Here is a 19,877-nt window from a genome sequence, read left to right as displayed (position 1 = left end):
CGCCCCGGCCCAGCCAAACTCCCGCTTCCAGCCCCGGGCGGGCGGCCCGCGGGCCGGGCGGGGCGGGGTGTGTTGGGGGGGGAAGCCGGGGCCGGGCTTCGCCGGCCTCCGCGGCAGCTCCCCGCACACCCACCCACCCACCCCGCGGGCTGACCGGGGCAACGGCGTCCGGCGGAGAGGCGCCCGCGGGAGGAAGGAACGGGGCGGCGGGAGGCCGAGAGCCTCCCCCGGGGTAGGGGACGGCCGGGGCCGGGGCCGCGCTCCCCCTCGGCCCCGCAGCGGGCTGCCCCGGAGCCTGCCCGCCCAGCGGGGCGCGGGGCTCGCCCGTCGCCGGGGATGGGGCGGGAGAGGCGGGCGAGCGCAGGGCCCCGCCGGCGGAGCCAGCCAGCGCTTTGCCGGGCCGGGCCGCCCGGCGGGCCCCTCCGCGCCGTCCCCAGGCGCCGCCGGGGCAACCCCGCGAGACCGGGGCGGCGGGGCGGCCCGCCGGCCCGAGGGACCGGGGGCGGGGGGGGGGGGCCGCGGGGTCCGTACCGTAGATGGGCCGCAGGCGCCGGTCGTTGGGGTCCTGCACATGGCCCCGCGCCGCCATGATGAGAGCGCAGAACCGCAGTGCGCAGCCGCCGGCCGGGCCGGCCCGGGGGCGGGGGTGAAGGGGCCGGTAGGAAGCGCGGGGCGGGGCCGGGCCCGGTGCGGGATTCCTGGGCAGACGGGCTGCCGTTTCGCCTTTTCGGGGCTGGGTCGATCCGCATCCGCGCTCCGTCAGCCCCCGCAACCGGCCGCCCCGCGCTGCCGAGGGCGGGGGTGTCTCCTCGCTCCCGCTCCCCTGAGGCGGGGGTGCCCCAGCCCTCTCCCCCGGCTGAGGGCAGGGAGCAGCCGCCCGCCGGCGGTGCCCCGGGCCCCCGCGGTGAGGGAACGGGGGGTGTGTGCGTGTCTTTTTCCCGCCCTCGGTGAGGTGCGCGTGCCCCCAGCCGCTGAGGGGCTGAGGGAAAGGGGGTGCCTCTCTTTTCAGCCCCCGGACAAAAATAAAAATGGCTATAGCTGCAGTCAGCGAGGCGGAAACCCGGCTGTGTGGCAACTGGTAAGAAATGAAACTGAATGCTTGGCGGGGGTGTCTCTGTGTTGGTGCCTCTCCTTCGGGCAGGCGAGCTCCGCGATTCAGTAAGTAAGCGGTGCATATTCCCTTGAAATGCTGTGAAATACTAGCAGGGGCAGATTAATAACGAGCATACTATCTTTTTAGGAATGTTTGGGGTTTGGTTTTACCTTGTCAAGTCTTACACAGTAATTTTCCCACCCTTTACTCAAGTTTCTGACTAAACAGGCAACTAGATAGAAACCAAAGTATTCGAATAGAAATAAAGACTTCATTTCCAGTGGTACACATGAAGTACGTGATTCCAAGTTTTTCTTTAGCAGCTGTGTGGCTCAGAAGCAGAGATGTAAAAACAGAATCGATAGGCACATATTGTGGTGGCAGTTGTTTCTCTTTGACACAGTTCTCTTTCTTTAGAAGCTTTCTTTAGAAACTCCAGTGTTGGTAATACATTTACAGATAATGATGTAATCTCAGTCAAGTTGTATCTTGAATACAAGCAACTAAAGGAATTAACTTTTTTTTTTCCCTCTCAAAGAGGCATCGGAATCCAGTTTCTTGCAACATCAGTCTAGTTTGTTTGCAAGCAGTGAGTATGTGCAGTTTAGACACTGCTGTTGGACGCTGTTGCTTTGCCAGGCTGTTGGCTGCTTCGCATCTGGCAAGGCAGAAAACTGAACCGCTCTAGTGTTTTTCCTTTGTGACACGGAAGGCACTGAATGATAGGTTATAAAGTTGATTTTGGTGTTTTGAAGGCTGATTTCTTGGGAGGGCTGATTTCTTGCATTTCTTGATACATCCATCTAGAAATGATGCTACCTGCTTGAGTTAGGAATAAGGGCTAAGCTCCTAGTGCCTCAGTTCTTTTTGGACCTTTTGTGTTTGTAAGCCTTGCATCCTCCTCAAGATAGGAAAATGGGTATCTTAGAAATGAGGTGAGTTGGGGAATTTTGGCTACAGAGTAATATGGTTACAGCTATTGTTCACTGAACAGATCTGGCCTAACAGGATCTGTTATTTATTTTTTCCAAGCAGAGCACTGTTTGACCTCTCATAGCTAAGTTATTTTCAGGAAGAAACTTATCTTCTCTGATTAGTGTATTAACTTGAACCTGGTGGTAACTTGTTTATGCTGCAAAATTTGTCTTTCACATAAGGAAATAAATCCACCTTGATTTTATCTTAATGCAGTATGAAAATTGTGACTTTTGCATGCTACATATGTTAATATCCCACCTGTAAAGGAACTCTGAGGCCTGGTTGGGCTTGCCTTCCTCTTTATGTACTTGGTTCTCTAAACCATGAATTCATAGAAAGCTTTCTTAGGATTTTTTTTTTTGTTATGAAAATCTGCTTGAAATTGTTGTCAGTGTATATTCTGCAAAGTAACATCTGTGACTTTCTCATAGCAAAAAGGATATTCCTGCTGCTAATTTCATCATTCATGAAATCCACTGTAGCAGAAATATTGAAGTATGCCACTACTGCAGTGAATCAGTCCCAAAATCTGAGATGAAGAATCATATTGAGTCTGAACATGTGCAGGTGAGAAACAAATTTCTCCTCTAAAGTTGTTGACTTCTGTGGCAATTAATCTGACGAGGTTTGTTTATTGTAGGTTACCTGCAAGTGTAGGATGAAGATAGAAAACAGTCTCTTGAAGGATCATGAGGTTTGTGGACTTTATATTCTTAGACCCTTGGAAGATACTCTACGGTATCTCTAAGCACTGATTCTAGAGCTTTTCTGTCAGCCAAGATCTGGATTCCAGCCTGTGATTTATGTGTCCTTTTTATTGAACCATGCTTTCTGAATTCACACCCTCTGAGGGAAGGTGGTTGGAAACTGCCTGAAAGTGGTGGAGCCTGCTCAAGTCTTCGTATCAAAGGGGTATCTGTGATAATTGGTGATTTTGTCCTTATTAGTGATTAAGATGAAAAATGGTACACTATTTCAAAAGTACAGAATATGATTAATTTGACTTTTTTCATTCCTTTAACATTATCCATTTCTGACTCTGCTGCAGTCATTATGTGAGTTTTAATAACTCATTATGTCCAAAAAGACTTTTAAAATAGCTTGTAAAATAGACTAAAATAGGACACAGTGGGATTTTCTGAGTTTCTGAATCCAGTGGATGCTGTCACAGGCAATCTTGTTACAAATGTCAGTACCTTCCCTTCCTATGGGCTCATTTAAAGACAACTCTGGAAGTGCCACCTAAGTCTGCTTATTGCTGAGGAAAAAATTATTTTCTTTGAAGATATGTCCAGTTCAAATCCCTGGAAGTAGCTTATCCTGCACGTTTGTTTGTAGTGCTTTTAGTTTTGTTTGTAAAGCAAATGATGATGTATTATTGCAGCATCTGCAGTTATAACATGTATTGCATCTATGTTTAACCCCTTTTGAAGGGCAACTTACCTGTCATTCAATGTAGGCTAAAGAACATATGCAAGCAATTCTTGTTGAGTAGTAAATGAGCTGTAAATCCGTTCCTTAATAGAACACATGTTTTTTTAGCAGTACTCAATGAAATGTGATTAGTACTGGATTTCAAGACTATATCTAAAAGCTAACTTCAAAAAGCACTACATGAATCTGCTGTCCAAGCGTTAACAGGTTTAAAAAAAAAAGTTCTGAGTATTTGGAGTGCTTCAGCTGGCATGTTTATGACTACACGGGTTATGCAACATGTTGTTCTTACATTTCTCACATAGTATCTTATTCCAGGCTATTCTTTAGTGTAGCTTTGGGTCTGGCTAAAGAAACAATAGGCCGCTCAACTCTTAAGCAAGCTGAGAACCTTCCTCCACCTTTGCCTCAGTCCTCCATATGTGAAGAATAATCCCTCTTTCTTTTCCCAGGCGTCAGCATGCCTTCTGCGTCCTGCCCTCTGCCAGTACTGTGACATACAGCTTACTTTCGACAAGCTCCAGGACCATGAAATTTACTGTGGAGCTAGGACTGAGACATGTGGTGGGTGCGGTCATAACATCATGGTGAAAGATCTAAAAGAGCATCCTCAAGTCTGTGGGCAAGAGGTGAAACAATTAAGAGGAAGCAGAACAGTGCCTCGCTTTGAGGATGAGGATGCAGATTTGCATGCCCTTCAAGACATTAGAAACCGACTAAGATCAGGTAACTGTGCTGGGCCTTTGTGGAGGATGCCCAACATGCTAGAAAAGCAGATTTATAGCAGCTATGTAGGAGACAAACCCCTTAAGGACATTAGCAGAAGGAGTGTTTCAGCAGTAAGAAGAACCTAAAGTACCTAAAGGGGGCCTATAAGAAAGCTGGAGAGGGACTTTTTACAAGGGCATGTCATGGTAGGACAAGGGATAATGCTTTAAACTGAAAGAGGGTGGACTTAGATTAGCTGTAAGGAAGAAGTTCTTCACTGTGAGGGTGGTGAGGCACTGGAGCAGGTTGCCCAGCGAAGTTGTGTATGCCCCATCCCTGGAAGTGTTCAAGGCTAGGTTGGATGGGGCTTTGAGCAACCTGGTCTAGTGGAAGATGCCCATGGCAGGGGGGTTGGAACTAGATGATCTTTAAGGTCCCTTCCAACCCAAACCATTCTACCATTCTGTGAAATCAAAAGCGAGGTAAGGTGTAGAGAAGAGTAGTATTTGGCTTCTCATTTGACATTTGGCAGCTGATCCAAGTATAAGGTTTTGTAATTGCTTTCTGTGAAAATACTGAATAATGAAAGCTCTGGAGGCACTGTGAGTGGGACGGACTATTTTAGTGTGGAATAGAACTGCAAAGTTATAAGCCAGCTAAGTAGAGGACTGCTGAGATACCTGGTGTGAAAGCCCAGTCCACTGCCTGTTCTTCTGTCTGAAAGTATCTAGCTTAAAAATGAAATGGCAGTTGTTTGCTCACTGCAAATTCTGTCTGGTTTTGTCTAGCAGCTGCACTCCCCTGTACTTCAGTTAAGTAGAAGGGTGGGTAAGATCTGGATGTGGGTTCACATATGTAGTGCTGCACATTTCTGCAGTAACATCCTGTTTGGACATAGCTGAGACTATTATCAATGCCTCTGCTCTTTCCTAAGCTTCTAATCTCTTATCTCCACGTGCAGGGGGTCATGTCACACTAAAGACATAGCCCTTCCATGAGCTCTCGGCTGAATCTATGCTCTACTTTATGCTGTGGGCTGCTCAGAGGATTTAACACCACAGAACACTAAATTACAGTCTTTGCTGTAGAAGACTGCCTAGCTTGCAGAAATAACTTCTGGGCTTAGTTAATAAAACTGAATAATCTGGAGAGCTGTAACTTGTAGGCCACTTACTTACACTAACTTCTAAAGAGTGTTCACAAGTAGTATTTTTATGCACATGTAAGCTTTGTTTAAAATTCTCATGTAATCAGTACAACTGAAATACCAGAGAGATTTGAAATAGATCAGCATGGGTGAGGAGCACTTAGCCTGTCTTTAGGCATCATCAGTTGTCTTGGGCCCTGTTCTGGAACCCTGGTTTTCTTTTCGGTATAGCTTTCCTACCAGAAAACATTTCAGGGTTTTCTTCTGTACATGTATAATTCCCACTATTGTCAAATGTAATCTCATTAAAAAGAATTTGTTTTCCCATCAATATAATGTAAAAACAAAGCTGAAGTGTTTCAGCTTTGTAAAAGGGATAAGACTGCAGTATATTGATTGGACCTTGTTCACAGTGTAGGTCACAGAAGGTTCCTCAGTGACTTTGTAAAGCTCCCAAGAAGCTTAAGTTCAAGATTTTGGAGTAAGAGGAATGACTTTCTTCTTGTTCTCCCTTTTGGCTTGTTACAAACAAAAATAGGATGACTGTTTTCCTTCTTCCTCCTGAATTTGATACAGGTGTCCTTCTAGGCTTTGAAACACTGAACTCCGTGAGTGTTCACATGTGCACATGTGAAACTCTCATGGTGGAGCTAGTCTAATGTCCAGAACGGAACTGCTTGTGGCAGGCTTAACGTTCTCTCAAATTTATGGTATTTATCTTTTGAAGAGGATGAACTGGAGCAGTTGGAGAGAAATGAAAACATTCATTCTTCCCTTTATGAAGACTGGAATACTGATTTAGACTACGTGTTGGCTCTTAGCCTACAAAATGAGAATAATCCTCACAATAATACTGCAGCTGAAATTCCCAATGACTTCTGGGAAAACTACTACACCAAAGAGTCTGTGCCATCTGCCTGTCTTAATGAAACAGACAAGTCAAATATCTTCTCCTGTGACTCTTTAGTGGCTTTTAGCCCATCAAAGCACATAAAAAGTAAGTATAAATGCTGTTGTGGTGGGTTTTTTTCCCTTAAAGTTTGAGGGAAGGGAGAAGGAAAGAGAGGATTCTTGGGTTGGGAATGTCAGATATTACCTAGGTATTTTAAAATGTCAAAATGAGTCTCTTTGAGACTCCCTTTTGTCGTGGCTTAACCCCAGCCAGCAACCATGCAGCCTTTCACTCACTTCCCCCCACCCAGTGGGATGGGGGAGAGAATCGGAAGAAAAAAGGTAAAACTTGTGGGTTGAGATAAGAACAGTTTAATAGAACAGAAAGGAAGAAACTAATAATGATAATAATAACAATAATAAAATGACAATAATAATAATAAAAGGATTGGAATATACAAAACAAGTGATGCACAATGCAATTTCTCACCACTCGCTGACTGATGCCCGGTTAGTTCCCGAGCAGCAATCCGCCCCCAGGCCAACTCCCCCCAGTTTATATACTGGGCATGACATCACATGGTGTGGAATACCCCTTTGGCCAGCTTGGATCAGCTGCCCTGGCTGTGTCCCCTCCCAGCTTCTTGTGCCCCTCCAGCCTTCTTGCTGGCTGAGCATAAGAAGCTGAAAAATCCTTGACTTGGTCTAAACACTACTTAGCAACCACTGAAAACATCAGTGTGTTACCAACACCATTCTCATACTGAACCCAAAACACAGCACTGTACCAGCTACTAGCAAGAAAATTAACTCTATCCCAGCCGAAACCAGGACGCCTCTAAATCATTTTTAGATAGTTAATAAACAGATTAGACTCTCCATGAGTACCATTCTTCCTTTCTTTCTAAATTTTATCCTCTGCTCCCTCAAAACTTAGCAATATTAGTGTTTAAAATGGTTTATCTCAAACAAGACAGCACGGGAAGAAGAAGTAAAAGCTATAGTGAACCTCTGCCCTTGATATGTGGTGAGAGCTTCATAACAACTGAGTAGGAGACAACTTTCTTGTTGAAGTAAACATCACAGGAAGGGAGGATATGGGTGAGACCTGAAGTGCCAGCTTATTTTGAAAGGAGGAGTGGTACTAAAGGATTTATTGAAGGCAGTAATACGCACTTTTACCAGACCATTCAATATATCTTTGACCCCAAAACCTTGTTCTCGCTCTGGGTGACGTGAATTTGCATATGTGAAATTCAGCAAGTGGGACTAGAGTAATTGTTTCCTTAGCATTTGCTCTGGTTGCTGTCCTGCGGCACAGAACCATAGTCTGTTGCTTAGGAATTTTGAAGATAAGTTGGTCCAACTGCATCAGACTTCTCCGTGGTGGAGGGTATAACCGTTACTTACTTTGCAGACAATGAGATCATCATGTTGCCGTGTGAATTTTGTGAGGAGCTCTACCCTGCCGAAGATCTGATTCTTCACCAGGTTTAGTACTTTCTTGTATTGTATCTAGGGGTTTGCAGTAAAGACTTTTTTCTGTTACCATGACAAAAAAAGGGTGCAGTCTTCACTGAGTGATACTGTGAGAACTGTAGTGATTTGATCTTTGCAAAGCATGGGTTTTTAAGTCCATCTATGCTCAACAGGAGAACTAACTTTTCCGTGTTTCTTGCATAACAGACAGGTTGTAACCCAGCAAGTGCCTTTGCCTCGTTCAGTAAAAGAAGTTCTCCAAATCCACGAGAACATGATGGTCTGCGTGCTCTTGGGTCCAAAAGCTGTAGGTCTTGCTCTTCATCCCAGCCCCAAGCTGTCCAGGCAGAAGGAAACATTATGATTCCGTGTGAATTTTGTGGCATCCAACTAGAAGAGGAGACACTCTTTCATCATCAGGTACTAAGCAGAACTTGATCTGTTGTGTCACATCCAGTTGTTCAAGAACTATACCAAGTCCTGTGGCCTCTTGTTGTGGCATGTTTCAGGAATCCAAGTAACTGTCCTCCATGTCAGATCTTGCTAAACAAAGCCTCTTGGGTCCCATCGAAAATGCGGTATGCTGAGGCTCTTATTGGAAAATAACAATTATTTTTGAAAGCACTTACAACAAAAGCTAAACAAAAGGCCCTGAAATTGCACAATAGAAATGTTTGACTTGTACATAAAAGCTATGTTGAAACCAGGATATATGAATCACGGCTAAAGTGGGAGAGGAACACAAGCGTATGACCTGTGTAGCAAGAGAGGAAGTAGACAACACAGACTACAAATCTGGGAGATGGAGGAATGTCTGTCTCGGAGGGTAGATGTAAAGAGAGAGGGAAAGGGTAAGAGTGCGAATACATCAGAAGCTCAGCCTGAGAGAGAAATGGTGGGTTTATGAAGTGATGGGTGCTGCAGAGTGCTTACTGGGGTATTCCGGTTCTTCTATATGTTGCTGTCTGATACTTCTCATACAGAAAGAACACCAGGTCTTGGTACTGCTGAGGCTGTTACTGCTTTCCAAGAATGCTGGACAGATACCAACTGGGCCACTTGGTGCTTTAATGCTTCTGTACGCCTAAAGAGCCGATTCAGGGGGTGGTGTGCACGTGGAAGAGAGTCCTCTGGAATTTGCTACTATTACAAACAAGTTAGGAAAATGCTGGGCTTCCTCATTTTCTGTTTCTTTCACATTCTTACAGTCCTAACTAACAAAGTAGCAAAGCTGTATTTTGTTTGTTTTTCTGGGCCTTTCCTCTCCTAGGTGATAGTAAAATCAGTATTAATAGAAATGAGATCTGATAAAATTTCATAGTTTATCCTTTGCTAAATAGTTGTGCTTGACACAAAGAAGTCCCATCCACTTCCTGTTACAGTTGTCTGTTGGAAGACTTTTTTTGTTATTTTCCCTCACCCTATCTAACTGTTTTGGAAATGCAGAACACAAAGACTGCTTTATCTATCAGCTTCTAATAGTTTTGGTGAAGTTTATCTACGATAATCAGGAGTTGTTAAGAATTAGCAACTGGAGCCGAGTTGCAACAATATAGTTTGCAAACCAGGAAAAGGACACCCTGTATTTAAAGTTTTGTGTTCCACGTAGTATTCCTGGTATCTAACAAAGGTAACAAATGTTTTCCTTTCTAGTTCATATTTTTTTGTGTCCTATGCGTTTCTATCTTCTTATTTTGTTTTTCCTTGGTGTAAGTAACCTGCAGAAAAACATGACTTTATAACCAGCAGAGCCAACAGGGGCACTACTGGGGGCAGCATAACTTGGAAACAACTTTCAACTTGACTTTTGTCCTTGGATTTGGTTTTTATGATGGCACTGATACCAGATTGATATTGGGAACTTGATCAGAACTATAGTGACAGTACTTCAGGGCTGCTTTCCCCATGCTTGGGACTGGCTTTGCAGGGTCATCTTTAGGCATGAGAGGCAGAAGGCTGAATAAGAGAGCGTATGGCTATTGGCTGGCTGGCAGCGAGGCCCCAAATACAGGGTGCTTCTGTTCAGCAGGACCAGCTCACACTGCCAGTTCCATTTTTGCTTAGGTCCTGTGATAGCTAGTAATTATTCCTAAGCTCTGTGTAAGAGAACATGTGGGTGCCTGCAAGCAATATCTGCCTCTTCCTAAAAACAATTCCATACTAACCTGAATCTTTGAGGGGCGATACTCTGCAGAGTTTTTACAGGAATAAGTCTGAATGAGCTGTCATTTAAACAGTCCGATGTATGTTTTGCTTTAGCACCATTGTGATCTGCGGCCAGCCAGCCCAGCAGCCAGCTTTCCAGCTCAGCAGCTGCTGTCTCCTCAAGCCAACGGAGAGAGAAGAGAATCACCAGAGCTGGCTCGGAGACGAATCAGGCATCAAGGTGTGGGCAAAACACAGACTTAACACACAATTTTTCCTTTACATTTGCAGGAACACTGTGCGTGTTCCAAGCTGAATAAACGTTGTTACCCTGTTGTGTCTCCAAACTTTAAAAATCTTTGATATACTACCATTGGTCTAGTATTATGCAAGAAAGATTAAATCACTGAAACTCGGTATCCTCAAAGATCTTGGTTATGAAGCCCTGTGCTGCATTTACTATTCCTATTAAAGCGCTGTATTCTTATCCTCTCAGGAGATGTTTCTCCTCAGTGCGCAGAAGGCTTTGGGCAGCAGAGGCTCGGCTATCCTGCACTAGGGACCAAGTCACCGAGTAATACCGCAAACACCAGGAACGCACCATTGTCTTCTTCAGTGAGAGCTAGCGATGCTCCTGACTTGAGAGGGAAGCCCAGGAAGGTGGCTGGCAACGAGGGAAGACCGAAGAACAGAGGTGCAAGTGGATCTGCAGGTGGGACAACGCCACGTGTGAGACCTACTCAGAACTTTCATTCAGAAGCCTTCACATCCAGCTTCTCGAGAACTTCTCCAGCCCAACCAAGGTAACACTTTTGCCTTCTGTATCAAGCAGCCACAGTGGGCCTGCCCTAAAGGGTACGGGATCAGTGGCACTGTAGGAGCAAGTTTTGCTCTGCTGAAAGTGGGGACGCAGCTTTAGGCCTGGTGCATTCTGATCTTCAGATGGCAGCAACCCAACAGCAGCAATAGTGACAAATCCATTCCAGTCCTCTGCCTCATCTCCTCATGGTACAAATCTGGATTCCCTCCTATTTGCCTGTGGCTGAAAGGGTTTCACTCAGTTTAATTTGGCTGGTGCTTATCTGAGTTTCAAACTTGGGCTTTTATAGCAAAATAGAACGGACAAAATGATCACTGGGAGAAAATGTAGGATAATGCCTTGTCACCTGTCCATTATAGCGTGCTCATCTTAGCTTTTCTCTTTGCTCTTTGAAGAGGATCTGGTTCTTCTGCTACAAAAATGACTGGCTCAGGGTTCAGGAGAAACATGAAGGGCCTCTTCCTAGGACTTCCAAAGCCTCCCTGGTGTGAAGGACCTGTGTTTATTCAGCAGTAAGAGTACTGAAATGGGTAGGCTTGCTTCCTCTGAAAGTGTCCCTGTTATTCTACAGCACCAGCAACGGAGGAGGAAAGAACCTTGGGATGTCGGATAGTCCTGTCAGCTTCAGGCGCAGGAACACAAAGGTAAGGCGCTCAGCGCAGCGTGGGAGAACGGTGCTTCGCTCTGTGATCAGGTGTGGATTCGACACCTGTGTTTCAGAGCGCTTCAACAGGCACCTCTCCAGTCTCTCGGTGTCCAAGTGTTTTAAAGTGCCGAGGGTTCAGGTGCTGCTGACTTGGTGCATGCTTGGCTCGTTCTGTGAGTGAGACTGGTTGGGAAGAGAGGGCAGTGCCTGGCTGTTACCCCTCCTGATGGTTTTGTCAGGACAATGAGCTCATTTTACAGACCTTCCTGCTTCAGTGAGGTTTTTGTCAATTGCTTTTTATCAAGTACTCTTTGAAAACAGCATTTTTACTTTTTTTTTTTTTTTTTCCTCCTTCCCTTGAGGCAAAAGCCCAGAGCCCAGCATCTGGACATCCAGAGGAGGAGTGATCCACCACTTACAAAAAACATGTTTAGCACTCATGTTTACTACGTGCTATAGTACTTATTTATCCAAGCGCAAGTAAATTCCTATATTGCTGTGTCATTGAAGACTTTCTATGAATTTAAATTTTTACAGGCAAGTGATCATTTTATATGTGTATGTATTTTCAATTTGTGAGAGTATACTACAGATTTTTACTTCCGTGATCCATACTAGCACTGTCGCAAGACAGCAAATACACTTCTACCCTGGGAACCACCTGGGTTTTGTTTCCATACTGGCTCTTTGTGACACCCAGCGAATTTTTGACATACTGAGCTTCAAGCCTGTGTCCTGCTGCTCTTGTGCTAGTTCGTTATTCTTAAGATGGCACCAAGAGATGAAAAACAAGATCAAGCTACCAGCCAGGATGCCGCCGGGGAAGAGGTGGGCCTAGGAGCTAACCCAAGTCCTGCGGAGGCCAGAAGACCCAGCACCGCAGGGCAGTTTGGTCAGGGTTGTTCAGCCCGGGATCAGGGATTGAATCGAGTGGCTCGCCTCAACATGCCCTCTGCAGCGGCAGGAGCCGAAGGGAGGGGTGACGGGGCAGCACTGGAGACCTTGTAGCTGAACCCGTTCCTGGAGCTTAACGTTGGGTCTCCCCAGGGCTGCAGTTCAGCCCAGCGAAGCTGTCTGTGCCCCGGGGGGCTGGAGGGGCCTGCGCTGCCAGCTGCACCTCCTCTGGTGTTACCGGGTGCCCAGGGCACGGTCACTGGCGGAGGGGTAAGCGCTGAGCCCGGGGCTGTCTTGTAAAATGCTTTTTAATGCCACGTCAGTCTGTGCTTTTTAAATTCCATGTAATGACATTTATCTCATGATGTCCCAAAACACAGTGCAGTAAAAAAATCTTATCACGTGAAGTGACATGAGGGTGAGATGACCACCCCACACCTGGCAGTGGCCAACTCAGAATCGCAGGCAGCAGGCTCTGTTAATCTGTGTTCTACTGTTACTACCTGCTTTCGCTCTTTGGTCATTTGCTTTCACAGCCCTTGTGCTTTGGGAATTGGTAATGCAAAAGGTGGAACAGGCAGGTCTTAGATAATGACCATAGGCATCAGCCTAATTAACTGGTAGAGCAGGTGGCATTAGGCAAGGCTAATGAGCCAGTGCACCCCTCGAGGGCCGGGCTGTTACTGGAGGCCTTGTCTCTGCTGCCAGCCCTGTCCCACAAGCTGCAGCATAGGCACTAACGATGGCTGACATGATCTTGCTTCTAAAATAAAGACATTTTACGGACGCTTCCACCAAATGTAAGCGTTTATTTATACAAGAAAAGCAGAATAAAGGTATTTAAAAACAGGTGGCAACCAACCTTGTGCTGGCATTTCTGGGGAAAACTGCTATGGCAAGATAAGGGAATCTAAGCTGCCTCTTCTGGTTTGTGAAGGTTAACAGGATGCCTTGGTTCAGAAATCGTCAGTATGAAGAATAACTAACTACTGAGCTGACAATGTGGCTTAGTCTGCATTATTCCTCAGGCATGAGAAACACTGCAGTTCTCCCTTAAGAGAAATATTAGCAACCGTTGTGCTTGCTTTCCCTTTTGTACAAAATATTTACATTTCTGTTCCAAGTAAATACAAATTACAGTGTATTAACCCATAAAAGTGGGATTTAAAAGCAGGTAACCTGCAACTTCAATTTCTAGCAGTTCTAATCCTCTGCATCAGTGCAGCTTCAGCAGTGGAGGATTTCTTTCATTACTTCCAGCCCCAAATAAGGACACAATACATCTAAAGGGATGTTAAGAATCTCCTTTATGCAAGTGTATACGCTATGGCCAAGAGCACTTAACAGGTTAATGCTGTGTACGGTACCAAGATGGACACACACCAAGCTAGAACTAATACCCAGCTCCAGAGTTTTTCCAATGTTTAGTATAATTTTACATTCTGAATGAATATATATTAAAAAAAAATCATCACAAACCAATCTTTGCTTTGACAAACAAGCCTATTACAGACAATGTCAAGTTCATTTAAAGCACAAGGAAGTAATGATGATTAGAAAAGCTTTAATTAAAAGGCCATTTGAGCTACAGTCGAACAACTGCAGCACTTCCTTCCCAGTAATGTGGAAAAAAAAAAAAAAAGCCAAAAAAAAGCCCCAAAGCCCCACCACAATTCATTCTCTTGCAGGGCTCATACCATTCTTCAAAAAAAAACAAAAACAAAAAAAAACCCCAAAGTTGATGAAGGTTATTTATTGGTGTGACATTTTTCCTGTATAAGAAGCTTCATTTACACAGCAAGGTGTAAACAGCATTGACTAAAAGTTTGTTATTTGTCATCATAAATAATTAATTGTAATAAATATGTGTCAAGTAACTTTACAGCACGCTTTTCAGGGCCAAGATGCAGATACGTTCCACTCAAATGTGCTCTCTGGAAGGAGAAGACAGACATTAGCAGCAGTTTCTTAGTCATAGCCTTGGAAAATGCTGGCATACCGAGTTCTCCAACCCCTGCGAGTGAGGTGTTTGACTGCGCTGTGAGTCCACCCAAAGCATCAAGGGCTTGAAACGGGTGACTGAAACCCAGCGCAAAGCCACGATCCAATCGCTAGGAGGAAACCCCGAACCTATTGCTGTCGGCAGCAACGGTTCTGCCATGAAATTCAGCTGGCAATCCTCATGTTTCCTTGCGGCACCTGTTTGGGAACACACGTTCTGGATGGGAAGAAACCGGCACCAAGCCGTTCCTTCTGCTTAGTTTTCCCCTCAGTCTCTGTAAACTCCACGTGTGTTTGCGCTTACTCCAAGTGATTTCTCGGCTACGTATATGCTTCTACCAGGAAATGGACAAGATTCAAGAGTAAATATTCTTCCTACATGTATCTGTTCCTTTGGAAGGGCAATATGCAATAGAAGGGTAACACAGCTTTCCTAACCACAGGATTTGGAGACTCTGTATGCCAACAACTATCTCTACAACTGTTGCACACACATTTTTCCATTCGTTCACAGAAGAACAAGAATATACACGCTTGTTTAGGCTTTTCTCTCTTACTCACATTTTATCTTCCAAGTACCACACACTCACCATTCCCAATATTAACAATAATATACAATAAATACAGCTTTTTCGATTCCCATTACCACTGACGAGCCAAATTAGCATACATTGTCTTCTAAAGAGACATAGAATACCAACCTTAAAGTTACAGTTACACATACCTCATCGTAGGCCTTTTGTGTGGTTGATGCGCGCGAAGCACATCGGAAGGAAAATAACAAATGCGTAGCTCAGTACTGGCACTTAACTTACATCGAGTACCGAGCCGAGCAGCACAGCGGTGACCGCAGCATGTTCTCTTCGGTTCTTTAGCACGCAGGTGATTCCCACTTGTGCCGGGTTCTAAGCGGTGAACAAAGCAACGTCGTACTTTTAAATGAACCCGGTGCAGGGCAACCGCTTTTATACGAGTAAAGGAAGATACACGTGTTGATGTGGTGTTTTGAAACCAAACCAGAACGTATTTTCACAACATACAAAAGTTAAACCTGGAGGATTGTTCTCTCTCTGTAGTCTGCTCTTATCTGTCCACAGAAAATAGAAGCTTTATCTTCAAACACGTAACTTTGTGCCTTTCCCCCCCACCTCATCCTCCTCTTGGGTCTTGCATTTCTAGGATAATTGCCTCGTAGATCAAAGATCATTTTTGAGTACAAAAATGAGTTCCAGGTGGTTAACCACGCAGTGATTATTCTGAAAGCTTGTTCAGAAATAGGATAAAGTCACAGATTAGAAGCTTGAACTGTGGTATCTTACACCATACAGAGAGAAGCCATTTTGTTTCTGCTAATACTTTAATTACAAGAAATTATTTTGTTACTAAGTGAAGCAGACATTCAGGAACATCTAGGGCAAGAACCCAACTGAATTACAGTCCTTTCACTGTTCTTTCCATTATAAATCTTCCTCATCAAAAGTGTCTAGCTGAAGCCCCAAATTAACTGTGGCAGCCACCCGTGTGCTTGCTTATAGTTCAGAAAGTTACAAGAAAACAGTGGAAACGTAAACATGCAGTTTGGCAGCATATTTTCTGCTCTAAAACTCAAGCAAGTGCTAGAAATTCTGCACGTTCTCTGCCTGTGACAGAAGAGGTACCATGCTCTGTTCCTGCGGCTGCCAAGCAGCAACTCTCTCCTCACACCAGATTCTGTTTTTGTACTCAAAAATGTTTCAGGGAAGAGCAATCTACGAGCTTTCACCTCTGAGTGCTCCTGAACTCAGAACGCCCTCACTTTTGTTGTGTTTGCATGGGTAAGATCGTTCTAAATTACAAAATTAGAAATGCACATGTTTAAAGGTTTTTCAAAATTAAATTATACACAAACTGGTCTTTACTAAACTATCCTACAAATATTCCACAAACAAGGCAGCAAAATAACCAGTCCACCACAAAGTCTACAAATACAAAATGTAAGTCTTCCAGTAACTGTTGTAACGGGAACAAAAGTTCAGAAAATAAATTAACCTCCAGCTCATCACACAGTGTTACAGGAGGTATTTTTATGTGAACTGAAGGGTTTCCAACGTCAGCAGAGTCATGAAACAATCCAGACAGTCACCTCTAGGCATCCCCTTCTCCCGCTCAGCCGCTGAGCGGATCCTCCCGGTAGTGGATGGCATATCGGAGCTTCTCCAGCATGATGTCCAGCGAGGAGTACTGAGGAAGTTTGATCATAAACATGCATGTTTCGACACGGATGTACCGAGAGTCTGGAGAACCTGCGGGGGAAGAAGCGCCATAAAGGGTGTGAACATGCCTGCTGCTTTTCACCTTATTCTCCAGAAGCATCCTTCCCCCACGCCCCTTGCTAAGAAGTATTGAAATAAAATTCCTGCCCGTCATGTGTCTCTTGAACCTTAAATACTGCCGTGCTTCCCCATCAGTCCCTAGGCTGGTATTTTTCTGGTAGTCCAACCATTTTAAAAGCATACGAGATGAATACTATACAAAGTCTCCTGTCGTCTCTAGAGGGCCAAGTTTTCAGTAGTTATTTTATATTTTATTTTTACATGGTTTATAAACAAGTTCTCTCTCTTCTCACTTACAGCCATAACTACTTGCCTCTCTTTTGTCACTCCTTATGCATCAAATAGAAGTTTAAATTAAAAAATTGGGAACCGAAAGCTAGAACCATGATGCAAGCAGAACTGATTTTCTTTGCCTTCAGAGACACAGGGCAAACGCACCTGCAGCTCCGTCGGGGGGGGCTATTTTCATGGGGTATGGCGGGACGTGGGCAGTATCAGGGCCTCCGTCTTTGCAAGGACATGTGAAGGGGATTCGCTCCTGGTTACAGGCGAACTTTATGAACTTGCAAAGCTCCTCCTGAGTGAACATCTCCAACGCGCTCCAGAAAAACTCGATGTGCTGATCGGTTTCCATCAAGCCCACCTGGTACATGGTGTGTGCCTAAGAGAAAAGAAAGCAAGATGTCCGCTGCTGCCGCCTTCTTCCTTCATACATCTTCCCCACTTACACTTTAAAAGGATGGAAGGGGCAGGTGAACTACACCCATCTCCCCAAGTTCTCCTGCCTTTTTAAAGCAATTCGGAAATCCAGCCATGGTAGAGTGTTAATGTACGTGGTTTTGTATCTTTTTAGCCCATCAACTTCTGTAACAGGCTTGTCTCGGTGTGTCTCCTTCTAGTGCAGGTAGCGCATGTTACTTTTTTTTTTAATATGCAGGACTGGGGCAGTTCAGCATTGCCGCTGTTCAAGGAAAACGCAAAACAACGCTAACACCCATGGTTGAGCATGTTATACAACTTCACAAAAGAACAGTTCTTTTTATGGCATAATTCTTACAGTAACAGAATGAAAGTATTTGGGACCAGAAGTTGTCTGTTACAGATTAGTTTTAGATTTTCAGAAACTATTTGCAACTCAAAATCAGGGCAATGGCGCTTTCAGCCCTTAGTTCAAGTAGCAAATACTGAATAAAGCTCAATAAAATGGAGACAGATTAAAAATTTTATGTTAAAAAGTAAATTCATTATTCCTCTCTGAAACAAGCTCCAGTCCTACTTTTTCCTGAATCCAATGAAATCTTAAAAAACTTCCCTGAGGGGCAGAGCGGGAGGGTGTCCGAGTACAGGCCAGCGTTCCACAAGCACCATCCTGGCTATACCGCAAGCAGAAGATCCTCCCCTAACACCTCCCACGTGGGAGGGTCCTCTCCTCTATCTGTCAGACAGGTAAGTTTTGCCAAAGAAGCTGCAGTTCTTCACACCTTGAGAAACTCCAGGTTAATGTAGGGAAGCCCACATGTCCTCAGCTCCATCTCTAGAGGGGTCAGTGTAGTCAGAAGCTGCAGTGGAATGATAGAACCCAGCCCAGCACGCACTGCAGTCATGCACTCGGGAGTCTGCAGCTCACGCATCCTCAAGTTCCGGATCGCTGTTGCATACACGTCCTTGTTCTCCCACCTGCAAGGGCAGAGATTCAGGACAAAAAAAGAGAGCGTGTGAGAGCCCTCTCGCCCTACCCCAGACAGTTACACATGGAGAGGTTTTATGGGGAGATTCCACTTTGGAATAATCGAGAGTGAGCATTAAGCTACTTGCATTCTAATGCTTCCCAATTTAATTCCACTTTCCTCAGCTTCTTCCTCTTCTCTCATGCTTGCCCATTTCTCACAAGCCTCCTAACCATGGCTGTTTATTGAAGCCAGCAAACAGCCGATAAGCACGGCTCTTCAGCTGCCTGTTCCTTACAGAACAAAAGACAGTAAATAGCCCTAGTGATTCCAAGTTCCTGCCAACAAATGTAAAGCTTTCCCAGATCCTTCCAGCCTTCATCTTGTTACAAAAGCATCTCTGCAGAGCCTGGTGCTTGGAAAATTATTCTAGAGATGCTTCTTTCCTATGTAACCCAGTGCAACGTCCTGCTAAGGTGGCTGTTACTTACCCCACCGGAATGTGCCTGCCTCTGGGACAAAGCTCCACTTCTTCCCCTGTCATGGTCAGGTAGGTGAATTTGCAGCATGGCTTGTTAGGACAGTCCGGGCTCTCTGTTGCTAGATGCTGAGAAGCAATTTCTGCACACAGAGCTTCCAGTTCTGTCTCGTCATTTATCTGTCACGAAACGCAAGACTAGTATCTGGTGACCAGCATGCCATACCGTGTTATTCTTGTGACTCATTTAAGGTATCACTACAACGTACAAAGTGCGCTCATTCTGTCATCTGGAGACATCACAGACAGTGAAAGCCAGCAATTGCTTTGGTGGGTTATTTTCTGGTTTAGCCCTGCCAAGTTCCAGTAAACATTTCAGAAGCCTTAATTCCACTGTACCTGGCAGCAGAGGAGACTGAGCAGCTTTTCCAAGCCGTCAGGATGTAAAATCCTGCAGCCAAGATCAGTCAACCCTGCTCACATGAAGACATCTGCTAGCCGTGAAGCCAACCACTACTATTTAGGGCAGGCAGTAAAGTTAGCTGCTTCTAGAACAACATGCTTATGGGGGAAACTCTGAGGGAAAAAAAAAGGAGGGAAAAGAAAAAAGTTACTTACATTTTCAAATTTTTTGACATAGTTGTAGGTGAGGATGTCAGCTTCCTGAAGATCAACGTCAGGATCCAGTGGCTCTCCTACCAGGGTCTTCCAGAAGGAGGGCAGAAGGTCAAGTGGCAGAGGAACATCTGCTCGAATTGCAATACCCAAGAGCTGCCCAAAGAAATGGAACAACTGCTCCTCCGCATAGGTTACAGGGCTAGGCGTCAAAATATACTTCCCCTTTAGAAAAGAAGAAAACAGAATAGAGCACACAAACCAGTATTTAAAAATTCGTGCATACCCTGCAGGTCCACAAGTTAATAGGCTTGTGAAAATACTGATTTGAACATGATGAATATTGCTTAGCTGGCTACAAAAGGATTTGCTCAAGCGTGGGATGGAGTCTATATATATTATACAGTGATATCATATCACATTATCTTATCACTTGATGATCAAAAGCAATATCATAAAGTTGGTTTCCTTGAAAGCTCTGCTTTTACAAGCTCTGTTAATCAGCATTCACAGGACTTTTCTGTATTTGTATTATCAGTTCGATACCCAAGTCTTTCAGTTGTGGCATG

General features: G+C 44.9%; 3 protein-coding genes across 8 annotated transcripts in view; 1 reads left to right on the top strand and 2 right to left on the bottom strand.

Annotated features, from left to right (window-relative positions):
• The window catches only part of NAA25 (N-alpha-acetyltransferase 25, NatB auxiliary subunit), a 33,634-nt gene extending 32,980 nt beyond the window's left edge, over nucleotides 1-654 (bottom strand). For both annotated transcript variants that reach the window (XM_069794623.1, XM_069794625.1), the window contains exon 1: nucleotides 532-654. In XM_069794623.1, coding sequence (XP_069650724.1) covers nucleotides 532-589 — 58 coding nt within the window. In that variant the 5' untranslated portion in view covers nucleotides 590-654. The remainder of the gene's footprint in view (nucleotides 1-531) is intronic.
• TRAFD1 (TRAF-type zinc finger domain containing 1) lies at nucleotides 147-13,096 on the top strand. Of its 2 annotated transcripts, XM_069794627.1 has the most exons (12): nucleotides 147-232; nucleotides 1,010-1,078; nucleotides 2,503-2,638; nucleotides 2,712-2,765; nucleotides 3,958-4,231; nucleotides 6,088-6,357; nucleotides 7,669-7,742; nucleotides 7,938-8,150; nucleotides 9,990-10,116; nucleotides 10,372-10,678; nucleotides 11,267-11,339; nucleotides 11,704-13,096. In XM_069794627.1, the coding sequence occupies exons 2-12, from the start codon at nucleotides 1,029-1,031 to the stop codon at nucleotides 11,746-11,748; spliced, it is 1,623 nt and encodes a 540-aa protein (XP_069650728.1). In that variant the 5' UTR covers nucleotides 147-232; nucleotides 1,010-1,028; the 3' UTR covers nucleotides 11,749-13,096. The 2 variants fall into 2 exon arrangements, with proteins under 2 accessions (XP_069650728.1, XP_069650727.1); XM_069794626.1 differs by lacking the exon at nucleotides 147-232 and having other exon boundaries at nucleotides 537-1,158.
• Nucleotides 13,097-13,523: 427 nt separating this feature from the next.
• Nucleotides 13,524-19,877, bottom strand: part of HECTD4 (HECT domain E3 ubiquitin protein ligase 4) — a 79,372-nt gene continuing 73,018 nt past the window's right edge. For all 4 annotated transcript variants that reach the window (XM_069794619.1, XM_069794621.1, XM_069794620.1 and 1 more), the window contains exons 72-76: nucleotides 19,312-19,533; nucleotides 18,707-18,873; nucleotides 18,030-18,225; nucleotides 16,987-17,209; nucleotides 13,524-16,518 (exon numbers count right to left, since the gene is read on the bottom strand). In XM_069794619.1, the coding sequence (XP_069650720.1) occupies nucleotides 16,382-16,518; nucleotides 16,987-17,209; nucleotides 18,030-18,225; nucleotides 18,707-18,873; nucleotides 19,312-19,533 (945 nt within the window). In that variant the 3' untranslated portion in view covers nucleotides 13,524-16,381. The remainder of the gene's footprint in view (nucleotides 16,519-16,986; nucleotides 17,210-18,029; nucleotides 18,226-18,706; nucleotides 18,874-19,311; nucleotides 19,534-19,877) is intronic.

Source organism: Haliaeetus albicilla, chromosome 10, assembly GCF_947461875.1.
Source record: "Haliaeetus albicilla chromosome 10, bHalAlb1.1, whole genome shotgun sequence".
Lineage (NCBI taxonomy): Eukaryota > Metazoa > Chordata > Aves > Accipitriformes > Accipitridae > Haliaeetus > Haliaeetus albicilla.
Note: the sequence above shows the minus strand (reverse complement) of the source record. Positions and strands in the feature narration are given on the sequence as shown.